Genomic DNA, 26,901 nt, shown 5'->3' with positions numbered 1-26,901 from the left:
CTTGCAAACATTCTTATTTTTCGTTTTTTTTTAATTTGATGTGCGATATCTGTTACATTAATGCGATACAATTTCATCATTCAACCTATTTAAATTTTATTCTCAAATATTGAATAACGATCCGTTCGTTCGGGTTCTACAACCCCGACAAAACGAGCTTTCGATACACGTCGTGACAACTTTGACGCTTCAACGATGCCACATAAACGCACCGCGAGAGCAGAGTGACCAGAAATACTGATTTATCTATATTCCTACCGATTTTTACCGGTAGGACTGCTATGAAGTAAATCTGATGCATCTCCTTTAAACAAAAAATGATGTGTGCAAATTAGCACTCCCATCTCAACCCCCGCCTCCCCTTAATTTTAAAACATACCGAAAACTACCGTTATACATTGAAACTCCTACCAAAAACTACCGATAAAATTTTGACGCTCCTACCGAAAACTGCAAAAAAAAATAATCTGGTCACACTACCTGTGGGCCGCATTTGACAGCACAAATCAAAACAACAATCGATTCAGAACAAAAGCAAAGAAATCGGCAAAAGGGAGCAAGAGTAGAATCTGTGTTTTGGCTGATACTGTGTGTGCCGTATTGTTTTTCGCCGTCCTTTAACTATCCAAAGATTTGATGCTGTAAGCGTCCTACCGTGCGGACTGCCCGGCACACTACTCATAGACACACACACCATGGCAAACGATCGTGAAATATTGCGTGAAATTTGGGAGGGCAAAATTCCAGTACATTTTAAGCTATCGGCCGACGAAACCGATGTAGAGCCGGAAGAGTATTTTCTTCTCATACCGCGGTTGAGCTACTTTCCTCTCGTTACTGATAAAGTAAGTACGGTTCACGGATGGATGGTGGGTTGCGTGCCAACTAAAGGTTTATTTTTTCTTCTTTCTCGGATTAGGTAAGAAAACATTTCCTACGATTCGTGTCGAACGAGCTGCAGGACGGGGAAATGTGGATGGACAGCAATGGAACACCATTAAAGTGGCACTTCCCTATAGGTGGGTGTGTGTGTGTGTTGCCGCCGGTGCATCGAAGAGCATGAAGCATAATCGTGTCTTCTTGTTTTAGGTGTTTTGTACGATCTACTCGTCGGTACTGATGGGACACTGCCCTGGCACGTCACAGTACACTTTTCAAAGTTTCCCGATGATATTCTCATCCGGTGTCCCAACAAGTATGTCTTCCAGAGTATTCGCTGCGCAAAAAGCCTTACTAAACCAGTATGCCATTTTTCCCCTTTATTGCAGAGAAATTGTTGAAGCACACTTCATGTCTAGTCTCAAAGAAGCCGATGTGTTGAAACATCGCGGTCAAGTGGTTTCCGCCATGCAGAAGAAAGACCACAATCAGCTCTGGTTAGGATTAGTTAATGGTAAGGCGAAACGATAACGAGAGAGGGAGTGCACGTGATCGTGTAGATTGGTGGCTAATGGTGCTCCATAAACACGTTTCAGATAAGTTCGACCAGTTCTGGGCGGTAAACAGGCGATTGATGGAACCCATCCCCGACCAGGACGGTTTCAAACACATTCCAGTAAGGTGCTATGCCGAGGTAAGATTCATTGTCTATTGACACGTTGCCTTACGATAATACGATATTATCTAATGCTTGGAGTTTTGAATTTAAAAAAACAAATGCTAAAACCATGGCAGGGTCTCTGTATAGAATTAAACCGAATTTCAAATCAACGGACAAGAACGAAAGGGTTTAGCTAGTGTTAGAGGTTAGAACTTAAGCAGGATATCAAGCATAGTATATAGTCTTGAACACTTCAAACCAAAGCATGATTTGAAATTATCAACTTACATGACATTTGATGTCTCATATCCAGTGGCGGATTAGCACAAGTTGAAGCCCTAAGCGCTCACACGAATGTAGGCCTTTCAAGGGTGTCGAGTGAGAAGTTGTGTAAAGAATTCTAAATCAGGAAATGTTTACGAAGCAAATTTACGTGTGAGCAGGGGTTGGGTTCCTTTTTTTGGGGCCCTCGCGACCGTTTAGTTTGCGTACTGCTTAATGCACCCCTGCTCATAGCATAGTGCTTAGTTAAAGATGAGACGGCCCGATGGTGAAGGCCGGACAGACCTCATTCCTAATACAGGGTTTGCCAGGGGTTCTCATAGTTGTGGGGCACTTCCTTGACTTCCTTTTATAGGAAGTAAACTTCATATAATGGAAATTGGACACTTTGGCACCCTTTTTGGACAGACTCCTTTGAAATTGCAATTAGATTTGTTCCACAAGGGTGTTGTAGAGTCCAATTCCCATGACATTAAGTTCATTTCGCGTAAGAAAGAGTCAATAAAGTGTCCTACAGCTAAGAGAACTCTTGGAAAACCCTGTAATGTTATCCTCCTCTATTGCAAGACTTATCCGGCTGCCTGATAAGGCCAGCATGATCGTGAAAGTCGTTTGGCTATAAGATAACGTTTGTTCGATCAGAACTTGTATGATGTTCACCGTACAGGACGACAATAGTTAATTATTTTGGTAATGAGCATATTAAAATACTAAATACATGGTTTTCAACTAGTGTAGAATATATTGCAGAACAAGAATTGAAGCACCTTTATGTATGATGAGTATGATTTCCATTCGATATTATACTGAACATATTTCCATTATGTTCAACGACATTCTCTCATTGATTATTGTAGGTGGCCTACGACCCATTAATATGTTCTTGACAAGCTTCGGTAAGGATATTAGGAACAATTATTGCATTTGATGGAATTAGACTCATTTTTTCTATGGAAGAACATTGTCAATTGACCTTGACGAATGTATGTACCCGATGAGTGCTTTAGAGCGTTATCAGCTGCCACCACTTGTTCGTAAATTTTACTTCTTCAAACCTACCGTTAGAATAAGATACTTCGGTGCTTTTCAACCCTTTTTTGGGTTAAGATGTGGAACTTATTATCATCATGATTCATATTTAAACTGGATCGAAAAACCCGTTGGCCGGTCCCGCAATACACTACAATACAGAGTAAACCAACAATTCACTAAAAACCAACGTTAGTTGGGCCTAGACAGGATTGTTGCCAACTAAGAAAAAAAATAGTTAGTTCAGCATGCATCTCATTACAGGGGTTCTCGGTGGTTCTCATAGTTGTGGGACATTTTCTTGACTCTTTCTTTGGGAAATTAACTTTATGTGATGGAAATTGGACTCTATAGCATCCGTTATGGACAAATCCAATAGGAAATCCCAAGGAGCCTGTTTAAAAAGGGTGTCATAGAGTCCAATTCTCCTCATATAATTTTCCCTTAAGCTTCCTTTAGAAAGAATCAAGGAAGTGTCTCACAATTATGAGAATTCTTGAAAAACCTTGCATTTATTAACTTTTTTCATATATTTTCAATTCATATGCTCCCTGTATTTCTAGTTAGATTTGTGTAATCCCATTTCAAGGAAATGGATATTTTCCAATGAGAATTCATGTTGTGGTCATGCTAGTTCGTATTTTACGATTTTACGAAGGTTAGAATTAGTTTATTATCCAAAGGTTTGAGCATGCAATATCACTAAACAAAAGATAATTTTAGAAACTAAGTAAAGCTTAAGTAATAATTTATTAATCGATTCGTATGAATTGCTACAGACGCTACAAAGGAAATAACGTTACGTAAAATATTGTTTTTTTAAATCATTTATTGGCCCACAGCATTTTTAAAGCATTATAGCTACTATAACTTCTTCCATTTGCGATACGTCTGTGCTGATGTCTATCGATCTTTTAGTACATCATGAAACATAAATTCAATTAAAAAAAACTCTAGCAAAAAGTTAATATTTACCCCAAACTAGCCTTGCATAAAGTCAATCAACTTTATGCGGAAAGATGTAAAAATCAAAAGATCGTCAGTTGTGCTGCAACAACTGTCGTTTCGAGCATAGCCTAACCAACCCAGCAATTATCAGCACTATCACGAATTCAGCCAACCGCGCAGAGTTGCCTTGATTAACGTCTCTGTTTTTTATCATTTCCCCCGCTTCAGGACGGTACGTACCAGCAGAAACTAGTCGCACCCAGCACCGCATCCGGTCAGAAGCGTCTGTTGCAGGATTTGTTGGACGATTTCTCAACACCTGTTAGGAAAGCAGGTAAGTGAGCGCCAAAAACTGTTGCCGTTTGTGTTGTATCGCTTCGTTTTAGCCTGTCCCAGTGTCCCAGCAGTGTGTCCCAATTGCACGGTCTCTTTAACGCACACGCACACACGCACGGGTAAAGGAACTACATACACACACCGTTGCTACAAAACAATGTACACCTTTAGCATTATCCTCTGGGGGTGCCCGTTGTATTGTTGGTGCTCCGATGTGTCCTGAGCCTTTTTTTTCTCGGTGGCTCCTCTCCCGGCGAAGGGATGACATTGTGGAAATTATTGGCGTTTCGCCTTCTTTCCCTGTCTACCAAGGGTGCGCTATTGTGTGTGTGTGTGTGTGGGTCAGTCAGGATCGATGCTGCTCGAGGCATATGAATGGGCCAGGACCAGAACCTGCCCCGAAGGACACAATGCACTGCTGTGCAGTAGTGCGTACGTGATTGTGCGTACGGTTAAGGATAAACTGTCCGAAATCGTGGCGGTACACAGGTACCCCGGGAAAGTCCCGGCTTTCGGAGGTATAGCTTTACGGCTAATTTGTTTCCCCCCTGAGGCCCTGTTGCCCTGTTGCATTGTATCATCCTTGAGCTTGGCTGAAATGATGCGAGACAGCATGGAGACACGGCGATGATGCTATCAGTGTTTTTGTTTGCTTCCTCTCCGTTACCGACCATCTGGACCATTCCGTCGGTCCTCTCTCTCTCTCTGTGTAATGCGATGCAATCGGTGGATTGCTAATTTTCTCACACTTGTCAGCCGGGACCGGGACTTGCCGCTGCCGAGAAGGTCTGGTACCCTACCCAGATGGGAAGGGACGGAAGCATACGATCGATTCGGTTCGATCGGTTTTTTTGAAATTAATATTTTGTTTACGAATTTCCATCACCCAACCGGAATACGAAATGAGCTTCCATAATGCTTCGCATCTCCATATGCTCCTCCAAAAACGGGGTCCGCAGCCTGTCTCAAAACCGAGTGTCCCACCGCTCATTAATATTGCTAACGAGCAACGATTATTTCTATGTTATGTATTTAAAACTCTCTTGCCTCCCTGTCTCTCTGTATTTCGATTCCGATCGATGGGGTGGTGGTTTTTTTTTCTTCTTCACTGATGCCGTCTTTGACGCGTCCCGAAGGGAATGTATGGGACCTCCTTCGGGATTTATGCGCACTCTCTAGGCACTACTGCTCCACCAGGCATCGGCTTGTTGTGTGTATCTGATGCCATGCCAGGTGTGTGTGTGTATGCATCCCCCACCCCTCACGCACGCCTTGGCGGACGAATCAAAGCCAAGCGATCTGATTTGCCGAATCGTCGTCGGTCCGTGTCTGTTTATATGCAAATTGTTTACACCGTGTGCCGAATTTCGCTATTGGTTCGCTGGCGAGTTGTCCGCTTACTCCGCTTAGGTCCCCTCCACGGGGGTTTTCCACGTTCCCTCACACTCCTGTCCCGGTGGACTTAAGTTATGGACACGAAATGGATGTATTTTATAGCCAATTAGGATGGTGCGATCGCATCCGTTTCGGCTGTGTTCGACGAAGGACAGTAGGGGGGTTTGGCTTCTAAAACCAATCCACCGGTGTGCGGGTTCGCTTGTTGTTGTCGAGGGGTAATTAATTATTGCTTGTCGCTCTGTTGTATGAGAGCAAACTGGTGCTCTGATGGCACACCAGACATACAGGGTTGTGTAAATGTGTCACAGCGAACTTAAATCGTTGATTTTACAGGAGTTTTTGTCACCTGGTCTGATATGGGTGTCCTTTCGGTGAATGAATAATTGATTAAATTAGTAAGGTGGCACAGTTTCTCGAGCCCTTTTTGGGGCTTTTTGCAGTCCGTTTAAACGATTATATTTCAAATAATCACAATCATAAGGATATAAGAAAATAGTTTCTAAACAATTTCATTATTTTCTCAACAAATTGGCACACATTTTCGACTCTTTGACATAATTTCACAGCCTAAATATAGTAGGGGAAGGTAGGTAAAGATGGACACTACAGGTAAAATGAATACTTCTCATAAATTCATGAAACAAGTTATTATCGAATAATTAAAAAATGCAGCATCCAAACTGAAAGTAAAACAACCCATTTGAGAATATTTTCGGCATAATATATGCAAAAATGGTTAAATTCACGAACAAAACAAATTTTCAATCATGCGGTCGCTTGTGGATCTAATTTGACTGCTTTAGTTCTGAAGCTCTGTATCTTGTGTATATTTTCGGAATTTTTATTTCGTGAGTTGCAACTTTAATGAGCTGTCGTGGTTATAAAGCAAAAAACTAGCGAAAAAACAAGGATGAAAGCACTAAAAAATCTTGTTTTCATGTGGTTTTTTAACATCCTAACACCAAAGCGGGAAATACGGACACTCTTTAGTAGGGAAAGATTGACACCGAATTTGTTGGAACATTTTACTTCGTATATCAATTGATGATGAATAGATTTCATCAAATCCCTTAAATACTACGGGTATTCTGAAGATATAAACCATCCAGAAACTAAAGAAAGCATTCATACTTTATGCTATTACTCGCTCGACGCTGATGAGGCACTTCACGAAACCCAATATCTAACCACGACTTGGACATCTTTGATCAACAAAAAGAAGAGGCATTGATATGACATCATTCAGGAATAGATGAGAGATTCTATGGGATTACAAAGACCAATAAGATGAATTTTGACATGGTGAAAAAATTGGCTTGAGCTGTTAACAAGTCCTTCAAACACGCTGGGGCCACGTACTTTCTGCGGAGTAATTTCCTAAAGCGAAGTTTTAAACAGCTGCTCTGTAAGCTGGAGCAACGTCAGCTGTTAGTGTGCGATATTTCAATAATGCTTCAGATTCTGCAATCTATGATATCCGTTTATAATACATCATAGATTGCGCTTACAATTCCTAAATTCATGGCAGAATGAACCTTTGTGCCAATTGGCCAAGAATTAGTTTATGTACGTACGAGGATGTGGAAAGTAATAGGTTGTGCTAAAATACTATAAAACTCTTCAATATCTAACGTTTTCTACAGGTGTCCATCTTACCCTTCATAGTGTTCATCTTTCCCATATCAGGTGTCTGTCTTACCCGAACATTTCAAAACTGCACGAAAAAGACATGTTTTTTATTCATGACAAAACAAAACAGGTGATAGGAACTTGACAATTTCAACAGTTTTTCCAATAAAACATGGCTATAAGATAAGGTATGCCCATCTTCATGGTGACTGTATTTATATATCCCTAGTTTTTTAACATTTTCCTTAACGTGTCCGTCTTTACCTACCTTCTCCTACATAGTTTCCACATTACTTGATCGCGTGTCGAGAAAGTGTGCCAATGCTCAAATTAAATTACTTCCATAACCCCTGCTTGGTCACATTTGTCAAACACCCTTTCGCCCAATCTTAAGATCTCATCTAATCAATTACAGAATAATTCAACGGAACGGCCCATTAGATCGATAATACGAAGTGCTGCTGGTTGCGATGCATTTCTCAATCGGGTTTGAGTTTGTGGTCCCTTTGCCGTTGTCGAAAAGCGTACCGACACCGAAATTTGCCGGCAATTAGAAACGCGCTCCGCTACTGGATGACTGATCGGCGGGCACACCACCCCACCCTCCACCGCCCATATTATCTATTGTGCTGCTTCAGCACCCTTGATTGGTGCTGATCGATCACCTGCGTTAAGTAGCCCGATCGCACATCAGCTCTCGGTAAACACACGACGATAAGCAATCGGAAATCATTGATCATTGACCGAAGCGCGATTTCGGCCTCATTACCATTCGTGCGCTGTCGACAAACACACACATACGTTTAAGAAAAGTACGACCAATTGAGGGGAGTATGCGATTTGATTAGTTTGCTTGTCTCGTTCCAACACCCAAAACCCCACGCACGCGGTCAGCCCTAAAATTCAATGCGAACAGAATAATGCGTTTAGCAGTACGCTCACGTACGATCAATTAGTGAAAATTTGTCCACGGAGAAGATCATTCTCCTTTCCCCCCCTTTCCCGCCTATAGACACTATGCTCTCCACCTGTTTCGGGACGGGCATCGGTCGTCACCTGTCATGTGTCAGGTGTGCCGTGGTCGCTTTGCGGGGTCTGGGAAGGGAGATGGAATAGTCGCGTGTGCCACATCGTTCGCGCGCGTGATGACCGTGTTCGTCCTCCGCTCCGAGTCCGGATCGGATGGGGAAGGGTTCATCGATTCGTTAGTGTTTCGGTGTTTGCACAACCGCAATAGAGCAATGGGGGGGATCGGTTTGGGTGTTGCAAAATCAAACCCAACCCCATACAGGACGGCCCACCTCCCGATTGCAAAGTGGTGGGGAAGCTTTTTCACAACTGCCCCGATGTACGATGTACCCCGGGGGAGGGTTATTAAAGGATGTTTGTTTGTTGATTTGTGGTCGTCCGCATATCGCTGTCCGCCATTAGCCACGCCACAAGCACACACACACACACACACGATAAGGAATTGTCTGATGAAACTATGCACGAATGCACAATACACAGCACCTGGTTGCCGACGGATGGTGCAAGTGTCGTCTATCAATTAGTCGTTTGTCATTTTGGGGTGTCTATCTCTGACCCGGACGATTTGTCGATGGATATAGCTCCTTTACGAGTTGCAGTTCGCTACCACCGCGCTCCTGTTTAATATCTGATTTATGAGCAATAGGCAGACGGTCGAGCAATGGTCTGTCGTCGCGCAAGTGACAATTGATATCGTCGCCGTTTGGCTCGACCCTTGGCGAATGTTCTTTCGAGCTCACTTCGGGTCTCTGGCATTCCAACCGATGACGGCTCTGAACTCTCTGCACTCGGGGCCAAATCGTGACGTCGTTGGACGGCGATACTTGCGCGATGAAGATGAATTGTTGGATCGTTCGAATTGTTCTGTGTGAGAATTCAATTAATATAAACACACTTTTTCGGGCAGCATTTTTGGGCGTGCGGCAAACAAACAAATAAATTTCACACCTACTACATCGCTTCCTTCCTCTCATTCCCTCTTGTACTACCACTTCCTGGTTTGTGATTCAAGCTAAAAATTCACAACATTCCCAGGATGCCAACCCCCAACGGGGTGGTTCGCCCGTTGTGATCCGGCATTCCTGTGCTGCGGTGTGATCTACTTCGAAAATAGCAAAGCATTCCCAGCTTCCTCTACGCGGAACTACCCGATCCGGTGGATTCTTTTGGGTAATTTTAGCCCCGAAAAATACAGGCACGCAGCAGCATATTTTGCTCGATTATTAGCGGTTTCGATAATTTTGGTTGTTGGTTGTTGGTTGTCGGTTGGCTGAGGGAGATCTTTCTCTGGCGAACAATAAGAATTCACATTTTGATCTAATTACTTACAGTTGGGAATGAACCATAATTATGATTTAGTGATACCAAAAGTTGTTTGATGTTGGGGCGAGCACAAAGCACAAATAAAGATCATTAAAGGACAATAAGGAAATATTTGTACAAAAATATCCATGGGTAAAAAAACCTTCTTTATCGTGTTTTTATTATTATTTAAGAATGATAAACAGTAGCGTAATTTAGGACAAGTGTGCCATCTTAAGCATTTCATGTTACAACTCACTAAAACCTAAATATGGAAGTTAGTGGTCTGTTTTCTCGGGGTCGAAATCCGCTCATAATAGCGCATCATACAGCTGCATTCTAAAACAATGTTTATGTTTTTTTACAGTTCCATGTCTATGCAATATAGTGGCACACTTGCCCCAAATAGAGGTAGCTCTTTTGCCCCAAAAGTTGTTTTTAATTAGATTTTTAATTGACAAACAGGAGAACAGGACAAATGATTTATTTCAAAGCAATCCCACGAAAAATTTCACTTTTTCTCAGCTTCTATGTGTTTAAGCTCAGTTCTTTGTTCCTATGTGTTTTGTGAGGTTATTCGGTATGGTTCAAAAATGAAAATACTCTGCTAATTTTTTATACTAAATATAAAACAGATGAAAACAATGAGAAAAATCGATTAAGTTATATGAAATTCGGCACTGTATACCTAGTCATTGGAACGAAACCATCTGAATACTCAATTAGTCATTTAACTAAAGTTTTACTGAAAAAAAAAACGCTTGTTGACACTCTTGTCCCTTTGGCTTCAAAGGATCTACATTTCAATCTTTTCAACAAAGGACTTTTTATCTTCTTCTTCTTCTTCTTCTTTTTGGCTCAACAACCGTTGTCGGTCAAGGCCTGCCTGTACCACTGCTTGTGGGCTTGGCTTTCAGTGACTTATTGATCCCCCCCATAGCAGGATAGTCAGTCCTACGTATGGCGGCACGGTCCATTTGGGGCTTGAACCCATGGCGGGCATGTTGTTAAGTCGTACGAGCACTTTTTTATACATAAATTGTATTATAAAGCTGCAATTGTATAACATATTTAATTAATATGGGTAGTCCCGGTACAATTTTGTGGGGTTTGCCAATAAACAATGAAAAATTCGTGCCGGACAATTTGCTTATTTGTGTCATTGTTGTCATTGATGTTTTTCACAACACAATTGTTGTGATTTACTATTAATTATTACAATTATTATTAATTCTAATGGCTCAGAGCCGGCGTAGGTCGCAAATCGCATTACTCGGTAACAGACGGAACAATATTTGCCAAAACTTGGTCATATGGTTTGATCTATCCTATTACAACAAGAAGTAAACGATTTATGTAATTACATTTCAGGGTTTGTCAGATGGTTGACATTTTCTAGATCGGATTTTTACTTCGAATGATTGAAATAACTAGGAAGACCTACCAACCTACCATCTGACAGTACCAGCAATAAATATCTAAGCTGTACGGGTAGTATAAATGGAGTAATGTGTTCCTAACACATGTGTGTAATAATCATCTGCCCAATTCAACATCATTAGCGATCGATCTTTAAGTATTAGATAGGAAAGAGAGCAGGTTCTCCTTAACAAACTAAGATCTGAGATAGATCGATCCAAAAATAAGATAATAACTTTCAAAATCTTCATGAGATCCTTGGAGTTGCCTTGGAGTAAGGAGTGTTCGAGTAACGATTAGTTTAAGATATTCAAAATAACACAAAATCATAAACAACTTGAATTATTAATATCCTAGGGAAGCAAATTCGTTGTGTTTTAACAGCTGCGAGGGAATGAAATCTACTTGTTTTATAGAATTGTGGATTTTTTCTCTTATAATTAAAAAAATCCTGCCTCCCATACCAGTAGTGGCCAGCTGTGGCTTTATGTGACCTGTAGGTTCGATGGGTTTATTTTCCGACGGCCCATTTGAAGTGTGATCCCACGGTCGCCATCTGCAGCCGGTCGTTCCCCGCCACTTGTGTGTCGGTGTTTGCCCGTTGACACCTTGACGATTGTTATTTTTCCACACTCAATCATCGAACCTAAACCCGGTGCAATATGCAAAGTACACTAAACCAACCTGCCGGCATGCCTACCTGCCGTTTTGCCAGATGGAATGTTTCCGTCCTCGGCTGCACCTCACTGCCATCGCAGCAGCATCAAGGTGTGTTAGCCAGTTAAATATTGTTTTAGGACAGGACAGGTAGATCCTCCGATTCTCGAAGGATATGGGAAGATCCTTGTCCCGACCTAAAAGGACTCTCTGTGGCAACACAAACACCAGCAGCAGCAGCAAAGGAAGATGCGAATGCGGTAAAACAAAAGGGAACGGAAAGGTCGGCCTTTCTGTGTGTGTCTTATGGATGTAATGAAAAGACGGTCGGATCTTTTCCCTTTTTGCTCGCTAGCCGCCCGTTCTTCACATGCCACAAGTGTATGCGATGTCCTGACGAGAAAGCACCTTGACCGAGAGAAAAGAAAAACGCCAAGGATCATCGTCGATCGTGCCCGGCTCTACGGCGAGAGAAAGGTACCTGGTTGGTTGCGCCTCCAGCCGAAAACGGACTGCTGTTTATTCAGCAAGGTGTGAATATTTTATTACCATCGTAAATGTATAAATAAGGAGACGTGTAGGGCGAGTAGAGAAGAGCCAACAGGCGCATACGCGGATCGTTTTATGTTTCGTTCTGTGTTCTAGTCCTTTTTCCCGAGCGCCTATTTGCGGAGGCTTCAACAGTGTCTGAAGAGCGCAGCAACACGATGCTGTATGGTTCTTGTGCCGGTCCTGTTTGCAATGGTCAAAATGCACCTCACACGATGGTTGATGAGAGAAAGCAAAAAATAGGTAATTTGAACCGTTGGTAGTGATTTTATTGCTTGCACTACAGAGCAGCAAGGTGTGCAAGGTACGAGGAAGCCTTGGACGCATCAGAGGAACTCTGGTTGTTCGACACTTGGAAGCAAGGGATGCTATCGCCTTCAAGATGAAGTTGGCAGCCCATCGTTGAGACTTTCCCAACCTGCGTTCTTGCACCCACCAGGAGGAAACCCAAGGAGGGGAATGTGGCACGTACATTAGGTTCAGACAAAACCTGTGCAGAGTGCGGAGAGTCACATAAAAAATGCAAATGCACTTCTCTCAAGTGCAAAGTGTGTAAGTTGGGTTGGATGGTGCGGCGCTGTCTTTCTTCTAAACAACTCCAAACAGCCCAAGGAATCTTCCGTTACCTGCCATTCATGGTGTGGTGATGGTGGTCCACCTTGTGCTCTATCTCTCCCACGGTTTCGATGTGCGCACAATACACCTCCAATCCCAAGTGAAAAGCGGATTGGCGTTGCGAGAGAAGAAAGAAATTTGCATAAATTATTATCATTATTTCCAACTGCGCACAGAGAGGTGGGCCATATGTGTGTCTGCATCCCGAACCAGTTCCCTTTTTGGCTTTATGTTAGAAGAAGTGGAATGCAGCAATGCATCTTCAAAATGCAACACTCGTGGGAGGATCGTAGCATTGTGCGTAGATTTTGTATGTGTGCGTTTTTAATGCTATTTGTAAAAATATGGTTGTCGACGGGTAAGAGCGCATCTTAAACGTTTTGCTCATCTGTTCTGTTGGCTGAGGAAAAGGATTTAACCCAGGTAACATGAAACAATCAGTGTAACAATGTCGAAGAGTTATGGAAATGGATCCTTTCGGTGGGTGTGTTGGATTGGTAATTAATTCGGTTTCGGCTTCAGCAAGCAACGGGTTTAGGCTTTGAAGAGCTTTAGAGGGTTTTTAATAACCTGTGTTGTATTACCCGAGAACTTGTTGCATTTGTTTTCTTTTCCCGTTTTGCATTAGGTTAATTGTTTTATTTGTAGGGTTCTGCTGCCGTTGTGAAGATTTAAGGCAACCTTTGGGAGCAGGATAAATGGTGAAAGCTTAGTGAAAATTAATCGTTAATTATTCTTATACAGATATGCAAGATGGCCCCTAAGAGAATTTATTCAACGTATTATAAAATAAAATAATAGCCGTTAGGATACTACTCCAGTGTTTTGCAGTTTGAAAATAGAACACAAATTCCAGGAGAATTTTAACTCCAAGGGACACATGGAAAGAAACTGATTCAGAACCCATGTTGATCCTGGAATTTTACAGCACTCATACTGGTGTTATAACTGATTCCAATCCCATACAGATGTTAGAATTAGTCATGAACATATATTGGCCCTGGTACTGATCCTAACGGTCCTTTAACTGATACTGATAACATACCGGTCGTGGAATTGATCCCGATCCCACACCGGGTATGGAATTGATCTTAACCCTATACCGGTCCTGAAACTGCTCCAAAATCTGTAGCGGTCCTGGAGTTAATGTCGAACCCAAACCAGAACTTATGCTGACCCTATACCGGTACTTTTTTCATCAATACTATCCTCTCAACTCTGACGACTTAACGACATACCCGTCCTGAATTCAAGCTTCGTATGAACGATCGCTCTAAGTAACGATTGACTATCCGGCTGCATGATACTTAGTAAGTCTCGAAAGCCTGAATAGGCCGCCATGATCCGTAACCCCTAAAAGAAAGTTATTTGATGCTGTAACTTGTTTATGGAATTGTTACCGCGACATTTTCATATATCTGGACCTACAATGGCGTCCACCTAAAGTAAGACACATATATTCTGACTTTGTGGTTTCCTAGACAGTTCCTTGGGGCTATTTTAAAAACTTTGCTCACACGTCGAAGTTGACATTCTTTTGCTATGTTTCAGTCAAAAACTCAGGTCCATATATGAAAAAATCTCGTAAAACCACGGAAAAGTGTTAATCTATTGAATTCTGACTGTAATTTGTATTGTTCGTCAAATTACGTTTTTCATAGTTTTTTTTTTAAGTTTTGCATAGTTGTTGTGGTTGCCAATGTATGGATGTATACTGAAATTGGAATTAACACTCATACACTTCTTCAGGATTAGTGATTTGTAAATTAAGTTTTCGTCGGAATCGATTTCGGCTAGCTTCGAAGTTTTCTGGAATCGATTCCGATTATTAGGCCCGGAATCAGTGTCTGGAATCAATTATGGAATCGGTTCCGGAATCGGTTCTGGTATTGAAATCAGCTCCGGAATCAGAATCGGCTTCGAAATCGGTGTTAGTTTTGGCAGCTCCATAAGAATAGGCGTTTGGGTCCAATGATGCTACGTGATAGATTTACAAAAAAATTATTTGTAAATGATCCATTCTAAAGGAGATGCCCGGAATGATTTCGCTTCTGAAAATTCTTATTCCAATTTAAGAGTTGATTCTCATTTCTGAAATAATTCCAATTCTGGAGTCAATTCTGATTTCGTTACCGGAGCAAATTGCGATTCCTAGGTCGATTCCAATTCCGGAGCAGATTCCGAGCTCCCATCACTATTTTTGCTCCTACATCACTTAAGCCCTAAAGAGCACTATTTTTAGCATACTATGCGAATTGAATTGATTTTACAATTGAAATTACAGAGATACACACACGAAACGGTGTTCAATCTTTTCTAACATCAAATTTAATTCCATTGAGGAAAATGAGAAACATGATCTAGATGATCTTTTAATCTAGATTATTGTATGTTTTTAAGATTCTTATGAATATGATTGCTTTACGTAGAGTCAAAACAACCTCCCATATTTCTAAGTCAGTCATCACGTGACTCAACTGGGAACCCTTCGGGAGCTATACCTTTTTTTACTTCTCCCATTATCTACTAATGATGCAGTTTTCACGCTCCGTCACCGATAACGTCACCTCGCGCAACATTATCAATCATAGCGTAATGTAGATTATCTCATTTGCTTTAATTGGAAATCGGCTCGCATCGTTACCGATGCGCAGCTTCTTGTTGACTTGGCGCGCGTTGTTGTGCTGTATGAGTACGCAGTACCCACTTAGTTGCTTTGCGTGGCATTATTTTGTATTTTTAATACACATTTGCTTGCGGATTTTAGCGTTTAAACTCTCACAGCAAACACACTTTATGGTGTAGTTGGTCAATCGAAAGACCGTTACATCACACATTCTGCGCAAACATTGACATTGGAATGCAACAACTCTTGCAGGGCCACACAGCGAGACCTTTGCAGCAGTTGTGTGCACCACCTTCTATCTTGTTTTTTTCAAGAAGCCGCCCTTCCCCCAAAAAACGAACGTCACCGATCGATGCTGATAAAATTGACGAGTTGCGAGTGTGAAAATTGATACGAACGGCCACAAAGCGTTGTCAGCTTATCGCGTGTGGGTCTCCATTGGTTTGCACTTTGGAATGCATTGTCGATTTTGGTGCGCTCTTTTTTTTTTTTTTTTTGTTGACAGCAAACTTATCGGGCAGGGGAATGGGGTTGTGCTATCGGGTTGTGCTACAGCGAAAACATCCCCTGGCGCCATTACGCGCTTTCTTATCTCGTCGATTGTGCGCTGTGGACCGATTCCATCATCGCGCGGCATTGGAGTCCGTTTGAGACCTCGCCCAAAACTTGCCAAAATGGGTCTTCGCTTTGACAAAGCGGCCTTGTGTGTCCGGTTGTAACCGGGATGGGTTACCCGAATTACCAGAGACATACTCAGGACACCGTGGTACGCGTGTAACCCGGTCGGTTTATTTTGCACTCTGTGACAATTTTTCGATGAGTTTGTTCCCCTTTTACCGAGAATACTTATTACCTATTGAATTTTAAAAAAACACACACACAACAAAACGGTATCAAAAAGCAAAAAAAGACCCCCACCACACACACGCACATACCGCCATGGCCCGGTGGCCAACATTTCGATGGGCTGACATCACGAGCACGAAATAAAACAATGACCTAATCGGTCATCGGCGGCGCGCAACCAGAAACACCCCGCGCGCCAAGCGCGGTCTGCCAAAACGGAAGAGATTAGCCATCGTGTCGCCCCCATCGGAGCCGCCGTGTGTCAAGAACGGAGGGTGAAAAAACGGCAAAACAACAAGCAACACTGGTGGTGTTAGTGGTGGTGGGTTCATCTTCACGGGGTTTGCGTGCGAACCAGCACGTCGCAGTCGCTCGGGCATTCTCTCGAGCCCTTTTTGCGCTCGTGTGGCGCAATGGAAGTGGTGGTGGAAAGGAAGGCGGTGATACGCAGAGAGCGAAAATAAACCCCCGTGCGCTGCGCTTGATCATGTGGCGCTCGATCGTCAATCATCGCCGAGCACTTAGTGATCGAAATGTAACTGACGGTGCCTGCTAAAAATTGAACCGATTCTGGTGTGTTGTGCTTTGCCTTTTCGGCCTGCTCTGGCGCATACCTTTGGCGCTTTCGTGATGGCGGCGAGCACATGCAATTTTTGTGCGCATCCAACCCCCTCAGCAAGTAAGGATCAACGCGCGTGTGAGGACAAATGAAAGAGAAAGCCCTTTTTTGCTGCCGTCGTTTGCCCTGCCCGTTGGTTGGTGTTTTATTTTCGTTTTGCACCCGAATTTGCTTTCACTTTGTTCTTTGCCGCGCGCCTGAGAACGCGTGAAAGTAAAACGAAAAAAAAAATGATGCCAAAACGCCTATCAAGAGCAACAAACCAAAGCACCCAGAAGAAGGGGGGGAAAACAGCCATTAAAGAGGTCACTCAACAAACAATTCTCTCTCCTCAATTTACATTGGTACTATTATTTTATGGTGAGCAACATGGTCGTGTTGTGTTTTGTAGATAGATAGGAGATCATGAAATTTTACGATAATGAGTTGTGTTGCGGGTCTATGACGAATCCTTTTATTTTTGTGCATTTTAAAATAGATAAAAGAGATTCCTTCCCAAGGGAGGTACACAATTGAATAAATAAAGCTAAGGCTGTGCTCTAACACATATAGCAGCAATAAAAGAATTGATCAATAAGTATGATTGATCGTATGCCGTCGATCACATTACAGGTAAATGGAATAGAATAATTGAAAAATAAAAATATGCCTATCATGCTTGTTTGTTTATTTTCAATTCATTTTTTTCATTTATTTAATCCAATACCCGCCGCCATCAACTTGCAAGATTTGTTATGAATTTTGGACAGTTAACTTACAACCCATAAACAATTTATTTCTTTTTTGTAAAACCAAACAAGAAACATTAGCTAGAGCACTCCCTAAGACTTATTACTCACGCACAGTTCGGTAATTATTTAATACTCAGTTATAAAATTTCACATCAGTTCATAAAAATTTAAAAAAAATCGCAATAAACATCCTTCGTATGACGTATCTTTTTTTCTATCAGTTGTGATAAAGCATAAAAATGTACGTGCAAAGCATTTTTTTCTATAGAAAGGTGTGACGTTCAACATTTCACTGTCCATCACTGTTTCGCTTACCCCCCGTACCACACCACATCACATACGTCATCCGCAGGGCGTGTACTTTTGAGGTAATTTTATTTGTGGTGTTTTTATCACCCCCTGAAAGAGCCACTCCACCACCCCTTTCATCATACCCACCGCACACCGCACACCTGATTGAAAGACGCCGCGCGGTGGAATCCTTCTTTCTTGGCAACCACCGCAGCAATAGCAATTTTGGGGCCGTGGGGGCCCCTTTTTCCTTTTCTTATTCTTCTCTTTTTCGTTACTGTCACGCGCATCGCCTCATGCGAAAAGCATCTGCCACGGGTTGTCTTTTTTTTTAAGTTGTTGGTTTTGTTGCGCCGCGGTTGTTTGGCTGAATTAGAAAAGCGAATAGTTTTGCAAGGAAGCGCCGAACAGTGAAGCAGGGAGCCTCGAGTGGGTGGTGGTTTGGTGGAAGGTGGAGGAGGAAGGAGAGAGGACGGCGCTAAATGGGACACTAAGTGCAGATCCGGCCGATTGTAGCCCGGGTAAAAGGATTGTAGCAAAACACATGTGTCGCTTGGCAACGATCATCGCCAGCCGTCGTCAGCGAACGATGAGTAAAAAAAGCGACATAAGGCGTTGCTGATAGTTATCTGGTATAGAAGTGTTGTTACAAGTATAGATTATTCGTTACAAATCTTTTAAGTAACATATTTTAGTAAAATTATCCATGCTATAAAGTTGCTATATAATTCTGTTATAAAAATTACATTACATAATATTATAAATAGTCCAATTAAAAATCAGTAGACATCATTCTTGATATTATTAAAGTTGCTATAAACTTGCTATAAAACTGCTATAAATCATTTTTATAGCATCTTGTACTAAGTATCAAATAGCCCGTCGTATTCCAAGAAATGTTCTATCAGTGCGCCAACTTACTACCCATTAGCCGAAGGCTTCGATGTTCGTTGGTGATATGGCGCATTGCCTCACGGTTGCATCATGCAACTGAAACTGCACATGCTACACTATCTACCGACCGAGCGTGCGGGGTTTGAAGTAAACAGTAAGTCACCACCCCACCTGAGAGGTGAGGAAAGACACAGCAGCGTGGGGGGCAGAGGGTGCCCTAAGTGAGCGTTGAGAATGTTCGCTTTATTTTGGCAACGGTAATTGCAGCATCGGCAGCAATGTGGCGTGGTTGTTGGTTCTTTTTTTCGTATCTCTCTGCCGCCTCTTCTACACTCGGTGACTCAATCGATCTGAAAATATCCTTCGGATGCTGCACCAAAACCGAAATCGGCGGCGGCGGCGGTGACAGTGAGCGCGGAGGACACACCCACCCAACACTGACTCGAGTCACCCAGTGAGACGGCTGAGGGCGTACAGCACAAAAAAAGGGCAAGCCGAGGCGGTGTTTGGCACATTACAGACAAATTGAGGCCTGCAAAAATTCCTCTACCACTACTGAGGGTGGAGTCACCAGAGGGCGGAAGAGAGGAAAAGTGTTCGTGGGAGGGAAAGGGTGAGGTCGATTTCGAAAATAGATCATCCGAACTGACAACAACCCACACCGCGACAACGGTCAACGATTTGACGTACATCAAACGAACGTGTACCGAGGCGGTGGTGGATTTTACCCTAACACCCCCTTGCCCCATTCACCCACCCATCAATGGCCAGCACACATTTTTAGAGAGAGAAGAAAAAAGAAACCAAATCCCTTGCTGAGAAAATCAATCATTAGCAATGGGTTTTGCCTGGGCTGTTACGAAACTCAGCATCAGCTATCATCAGAATCGGACCATTGGACGAGCCTTCCTTGCGGGAACATAACTGCAGAGGATTGGTTTTGAAAATAGATTGTACGTCCTACGATTGTCCTTTTTATCAGCCTTTTTTCCTAATCGCGTTGTTGTCCCTTTTTCAATATTCCCATGGCGCGGGTGGCGCATACCAACAGGTTTTGAAGTTGTCCACTTCTCCCAAGTATCCAACCGGTGGATCGTGGTAGACAATGTGTCTTCATGACACTGCCGTGTCACTGTCGCTTGGCAAAAATCTCGGTGTGCGCGCACTGGGGGGAAAATTGTGTACTTATTTTTAAACGCACCAAACGTACTCGGTTCACCGGTTCATTATCGGTCGACAAGTGCCTTACCTGCGGTGTGCGCTGGTTGGGAAAAAGGCTGGTGTTGTTTGACGTGATATTTTTCCGCGTCCTCATAGCCAGCACACATCGTGCTCTGGCCGGTGTCCACACCGGTTGTTGGTGGTCATTGGTCTTGAAATGACGTGTGTTAAGAATGGGAAACTGCTCCACATAATAAAGAAGACGCCGTCCAAAAGGGAATGGGGGGGGGGGGGGGGGGTTCCGGTTTGGGTGAGGTCAAGTTGAATGTCGAGGAAAACCTGAGTTATGAATGGTGCAGAAGAATGGTTTCAGTTACTGTTTCAGTATGACACAGTAACCGTCCGTAAAGAATGGGAAAGTTATAAACTGCTTGATTCTTCTATTTTTAATAATAGTTAAAAGCTACTTTTAAGAATTTTACGAACCAAAATTAATAAGCTGAATAAAAATAATTAACAACATAATGTGTCAGAATGTAAACATGAATGGATTGATTGCTACGAATAATGATTTAACTCTCGATGGTGACTCGTAAGTCACAAAGATTCTAATCATTTGTGGGTAAAACATCTCTTTCGAGCGTTACGATGATCATGATCACGATGATAACTTTAACCTCGATATTGAATACTATTAAATCATTCTTGATTCATATAGCTCTTTTGAGTGTTGAATGTGTTAACTCTGCACGAAGCAACTCACTAAATGTTTAATGGTTCATATTGTGTGATTCTTAGAAGCTGAGACATTCTTACTCATTCTCTCTACATTTACTTCTAATACGGAGTAGCTATTCTGAACAGTAGATGAAATAAAACTAACTAATGGCAGACGAAGATATGCGTATAGGCATGTTTAAAGATCTACCTTTGATTTTTATCCATTCCTCCTCAGTTTTCGCGACAAAATTGTTAGAGTAGAGCTTTTGCATAATGTTGGTCCAGAAAAAAAATCGATGGGACGCAGCTAGTGGATGTTGGACCGGTTCGCAGACTAGAGTGTCATATCGAAACTCAATCGAAATTCGCTTGAAATAATCACATTGACTTTTGGCGTCAAAGCTTACCGCTGCAAAGCCAATGGACGCGGTTATGTTTGTTAATATTCCCCAGGTACTATTTCACTGTTTGACCGGTTGCATCAACCTCCGGGCCAATCTATCGCAGCGATGCAGTCACTTGTCTCTCGGTCTTCATTTTCAACTTCCTTTGAGACTCAAGTCGCTCAGGGTCGTCGGCCATTCGGTGCCGGGCCTTCTTTTGGAGCTCTGATTGTTGTCTAATAATGCCAAAATGTTGTAGATGCTGGAACAGGCTTATACGACGTCCACAAACCGCCTCACGGAGTCCGTTTTAGACGCCACGGAGTGCCGTTCTTTGATCGCGTACGCTACAGAATAAAGTTGCTTTACTTTTTTGACCATCACGGTTAGAGTTCGACTGATAAAGGTATCAAATTTTGTCTACAGGCTCATGGGATACTATAATTGAAAGTGAAATTAACGTTTCGTTAGTGCAGGTGAAGATAAACCCTTGAAAAATCGACAATTTTTGTGCATTTTTTTAAATACAAACGTTAGTTGACTCTTCCAAGCATCATCTGATTTATTTGCGATCGTGGTTATGGCGCGTTAAAACAAGCTTAACCGCTGTTTAGCGGAAATATAACTTAGAATTAAAGCTTCCTGCACCAGCCTTTAAAAAAGATACGATAAATTTTATCAAAATTTATTAAATAACGCGAAAATAAAATCAAAAGACCGAACAAATAGCTCTGTTTGGGTTCTTTAAACCTACTTTTATGTCTTAGATCTTTATTATCTTTGTAAGCGACAAATTTAATCATGATGGACAAATTCTTTTCTCTACTAAAAGAAAAGGCTGATGATCCTGCAATGCCTCTATAATTCAGATGTCTTCTATTTGTGGAGACAATTTGTTCTTGCCACATTGAAGAAAAAAATATTAAAATTGGTACTGGACAATTTCTTAAATTCTCATATTTGTGCATTTCGGTTACAATGTGATAAAAATATATAAAAATAAAATTATACACATGTTTTTCAACTTCAACTAACTCAAAAAGTAATATTCAGATGCAAATGATCTATTTAGATCAGTTCAAGCAGATGAACCGGTAGCATCTGCCCCAAAATAACACACCTTTACGAGTCATGCCTTAAAATGGAGTAGCATTCCACACACACACACACACACACACACCCTAAATGAGGCAAAGAATTTCGAACCTCCCCAAAAGATCACGGTAAATCGAAAAAAACCGCTCTCCATCACACATTCGTTCATGATTGGGATGAATGGAATTTTTCAATTTCGGCTCAACGCGCACCCGATCCTCAGGTCTCGCCGCATCCTGTGTATGCATAAGCCTCCTAATGAATTATAAAATGGGGAGGAAGAGGAAAAAAAGTGTACCCTGAGGATGGGGATGAAGGATGCGATAAAAGAGCTAAAAATAATATGCGCCAATCGAGAAAAAAAATGCCTGAACTTTTGCCGCCCATAACATAAAGAAGTGTGAGCCCGCGGATTGACAGGATCTTCCAAACGCCAAAACGCGGGGATGCAGGGGAGAGTCAAGGCTCAAGAATGATCGGCGGATTTCAGATTTCAGCCCGTGTGTGTTTGGTTCAAAATGAGCGAGAGCAACGGTTTTTGGGTGCGGTTTTCCTGGAAGCTTCGTGAAAGTACGTTGGAAACGGGAGATTATGCTGAATGATATTCATTGTTTGTGGTGTCGATCCCTATCGGGCAGCAAATCACAAGTAGAAGCACGTCAAAGAATGTCCGCAGAAGGTTTAGGTGCGAAATGAGCCACGAGCCGGTGGAGGCAGGAAAAAGCAACGCAAAAAAGAGCTCACACAGAGAGCCACTTAGTGAGGTAATCTTGAGGTTCTTGTTTTTTGTCTGTCTAATTTTAATTCTTTTTCTGTTAAATTGCTTTTGGGTTGGATTAAAAAACACAAGCCCAGGAGAGCTCGTACAGGAACGACTGGATGGTGGCGTCATCCAACCAACCCAATGCTCAAGTTTGCCCAAAATTAACACAACCCGTAACCCGACAAAGCCGCAAAAATAAAACGGTCCTACGTCAAACCAGCCTACCCAAAAAAAAAGAAACCGATCCTGGGCTCCTCGACGTCTCGTTGCTTCGGCCGGGTCGCCACTATCTCGCTGCGCCATCATCGCCCAGGGGTCTGTTCTGTGGAATTTGTCTTTTCCCCTTTCCTTCTCGACTTTCGGCAGAGAGCCCGCTCGATCTAACCGAAACTCGCTCTCGAGATATGGTGAACTCATTTCAAAGCAATTTTCGATCATTCCTTTCCGGCGTCTGTATTTTTTTTTATTTTTTTTATTTTATTTTATTTTATTTTGGAACCCAAGAAGCGCACCCCTAGACCTCAAACGAATGGAAAGAGAGAGAGAAAGACAGGGTCGGTTTATTAATTTTCTAATCGCTCTTTGACGAGCTTGCTTTGCGCAGCCAGCCTGCTCGGGAAGGCTCGTTTTCTCTACAGATCGTTGGAGACCGGTTTTATGGGCCACCTTTTGGGTCCCCAAACGGCGGCTCTCGATGGTGGAGATAGGTTCCACACATATGATGGTGATGATGAGGATGACTAAAGTGCTGGTTGGAGTTGGAGAGCGAGCAACACAGGAATACATCAGATCGACAGTTTTACTCCCCAGCAAAGATTGTTTGGATGGGTGGTGGATTTTTGTAGAGCACGGAGGACAACAAACAAAGCAGAGTTGATACACGCCCTGCTTGACGCCCGCGGGTCTGTCCCGGTGGACGGAGCGAGCTTACAAAAACAGCAACAGGAATGTTGTTAAATCATTTTCCTGAAGAAAAGGGGCGAGAGAAGAGAGATACAAAAACGATCCGAAACGCCAGCTTCCTTCAAGAAAGAACGACGTGCGACGTCGAAGGATTGAAGATCACATTTCTGTTGCCTGATACACTCTTTCGCTCTGAGACCCATATACGTGTGTTTGTGTGGGGAGAAACTATTTAAATAACCAAGAAACGAATTAAGAATTTCTTGAGAAACGAGTCGTTACGTTCGGAAGGGCTTTTGGGTTTCGGTTTGTTTTCCAACGCAAGCCTAATCTCCTATCAATGGGTGGCGTTCTGTCGATGGGTGGTTGCTGATTAACGTGGCAATAAGGGGGATGTGATGATGATGACAGATATAAAGGGGAATGTTCTGAGATAGATTTCAATCGTTTGTGTATGAAGTTTTAGATTCTTTGATAATATTGGGTGAATATATAACTAGAGATTGTTTGTAATAAAGATCATGGATCTTGGATCTTGAAGACCTAGAATCTTGGATCTATGGACCTATCTTACATATATTTTGCATCTATGTATCCTAAACCCCAACCGTAATGCTAAGACACTTTAAGAATCAAAATACAGTGAAGTCTTTCTATTCTGAAATTTCTACAAGATGTCCAATGCTTGATGTTTGTCTAGTATGAGTACATTAAAGGTCCTGTCATTTTACATAAATGTTTGGTTTTTAAAAGATTTGGTTAATTTGTCCAAGATCCAAGAACGTCTGTCTAATCAGCTGACTCCTTCGAGGATCTCCTCTGAGAGACTTCTCTGTGATTAGAAATGTTCCTGGTACTTGATATTTTAATGGTCACATTGATTCTTCTTCTTCTGGCTGATGTCATAGCTTTGAAGACTGTTTTGTGAACATGTTATTGAGAAGATGATAAAATCTCAAATTAAGTCAAACAATTATACATGGACGATTTCAAACAAAACATGAATCTTTATAGAATAGACGGATCATAATATAAATGATCTCATTGTCCCATATCAAAAAGAAATGATTTGGATCAATATACCATTTGTTGGGTCCACTCTTAAAGATATGACATCATGCAGTTCTATGATGCTTCGATATTTACTGCATTCTATTTGCCTTTTTCTATGCAATTTGAGTTCTAACCTGATTGGTAATCAATGCTATACTCGTATAATACTCAGATTACTTAGCAAAGATTAGACCCCAGACTGTATTACCTTGGAATACCTTGTCGGGAATGTAGTAGGTTGGTATACTTCATATTTTTCATTGAGAACTATGCTCTTTAGACATAGATCAAGAAATCTAATACTTTGATCATCTCCTGTATCACCCATTTTATCTTTCTTTGGCTAAAGATCACGTTAAGACTCTTTTCAATTTTTGGTTTTACTTTGTCGCATAGTAGTGTTCTTCCTATATCATCCCCACATCCCTAAACGAACGATCTCCCTTCTACTCCAGCATGCGCTCGACAAACATGTTTACTCATCCTAAAGGGATCGAATAATTCTTAACATTGTCCCAAAACCGGTTCCAAGTGGCCATATTCGGCAAACGCGATACTTAGATACGTTTGATTTTATTTTTCATTCGCCCCATCGCCGCCGTCCGTCTGTCGGCCCGCGCGCCCCGTGCGGGACCTCTGTAGCCGGCAAAGGGAAGCGCTCCTAATTGGAAAAGATGTGTATCGTGGGCCAGGCGTATCCCGGGCGGCAAGTGATCGAAAGCGGACGGCGGGAACCCGATGGGGCTTGATTTTGCCTTTTCAGATCACACGTTGCGCGCCATTGCCCCCATCAGCTAATCAGCCATTCTCTCTTTCTCTCCTTTTCCCACTCCACAGTCGAGGCAAGAACCCATGGCGTTACCGTGCCGGAATCCACTCCACTCCAGTGGCTGTCGGAGCACCTCAGCTATCCGGACAACTTTCTGCATCTCTGTCTATCGTACGCATAAGCCCCATCGCTCAGGTGTGTAAAGTGGGAGGGTGAAGGTGATGGTGGCGGGTGGGAGTCCGTACCAAAACCAAAAACCCCCGGAGAAACCGCCGTGACCGTCGTCATCATCGCCATCATCGCCCGTTCTACCTTATCGCGCGGCACCGCCGCACATTCGTCTTACGCTTCACGGACTTCTCTTTATTTTCCTCTCGATTTGGATTTTTGTGCTGGCGCCCTCCATCACTACTCGCCCCCAGCCGCATTAAAAAAAACCCAGAGGAAGACGACGATCGAGAAATGATCACGTTCATCAGCAGCCCGCGCTCGGACGCGGAATCGGACCAAGAAGAGAGATGGCGTCATATTCATTCCCACGCAGCAGCAGAGAGACACACAACCGTGGTGGCCGCCCAGACACTATGGAACCTGGTGGTACTTCACCGATCGTATCGTCCACCCAAATAGTGGATGGAAGAGGGAGGGAGCTGAACATCCTTCGCAGTAAACCTGCGACACTCTCATACACACACACAGCCAGTCAGTCAGCCTCGGGGAGATGGGGGAGATGGGTTAAGATAAGGTCTCGCGCGCGCACCACCGAGTCTGCCGCGGCCGTATCTTAAACCGTGCCCGGTGCCGTGATCTCCCAGTCGCTCGGTCGCCATTTGGAGCCGTCACCGCCACAGTCGCCGCAGTCACCGTCGCCGTCTTTTGCTTGCTTGACATTTATGTCTAATTATACGATTATCGTTTCTCTTTTTCGCGCCAGCCAGCCACAGACGTGTTGTGTTTTGCCGCCGTACTACCACCGGGCACCGGAGGGGCGCGCGCGTTCGCGCTCGTTCGCGGTGTGCATATGACGGACGGTACAAGTGAAGCACCATTAATGTTGTCATAATAAGAAGGTAAAATATATGCACACTGCGGCTAGTTACCTTTACTCCATCTCGTGTCTCTCTCGCTTTTTCGAATGAGAAAAGAAGGCTTTTTTGTCCGTTGTTTTCGTTGTGCATTATGCTTGTCGGCAAGCCTTTTTAGTGTGTTTAAACATCGTGATGGAAAGAAAGTAAATGTTGGCGGTTGCGCCATCTTCAAAATCTTGAGTTAGAAAAACTTTTTTTTTTAATTTCATTTTTGTACTTGGCTAAT

The 26,901-nt window shown here is 42.7% G+C and overlaps 1 protein-coding gene across 2 annotated transcripts; it reads left to right on the top strand.

The window, feature by feature from the left end:
* Positions 1-503: 503 nt before the first annotated feature.
* On the top strand, positions 504-26,692 carry LOC1271014 (autophagy protein 5). Of its 2 annotated transcripts, XM_061653767.1 has the most exons (8): positions 504-845; positions 920-1,019; positions 1,090-1,195; positions 1,269-1,393; positions 1,476-1,573; positions 4,028-4,133; positions 25,656-25,782; positions 26,010-26,692. In XM_061653767.1, the coding sequence occupies exons 1-7, from the start codon at positions 696-698 to the stop codon at positions 25,766-25,768; spliced, it is 798 nt and encodes a 265-aa protein (XP_061509751.1). In that variant the 5' UTR covers positions 504-695; the 3' UTR covers positions 25,769-25,782; positions 26,010-26,692. The 2 variants fall into 2 exon arrangements, with proteins under 2 accessions (XP_061509751.1, XP_309756.4); XM_309756.5 differs by having other exon boundaries at positions 25,656-26,692.
* Positions 26,693-26,901: the final 209 nt, after the last annotated feature.

Source organism: Anopheles gambiae, chromosome 3 (genome assembly GCF_943734735.2).
Source record: "Anopheles gambiae chromosome 3, idAnoGambNW_F1_1, whole genome shotgun sequence".
NCBI lineage: Eukaryota > Metazoa > Arthropoda > Insecta > Diptera > Culicidae > Anopheles > Anopheles gambiae.
Note: the sequence above shows the minus strand (reverse complement) of the source record. Positions and strands in the feature narration are given on the sequence as shown.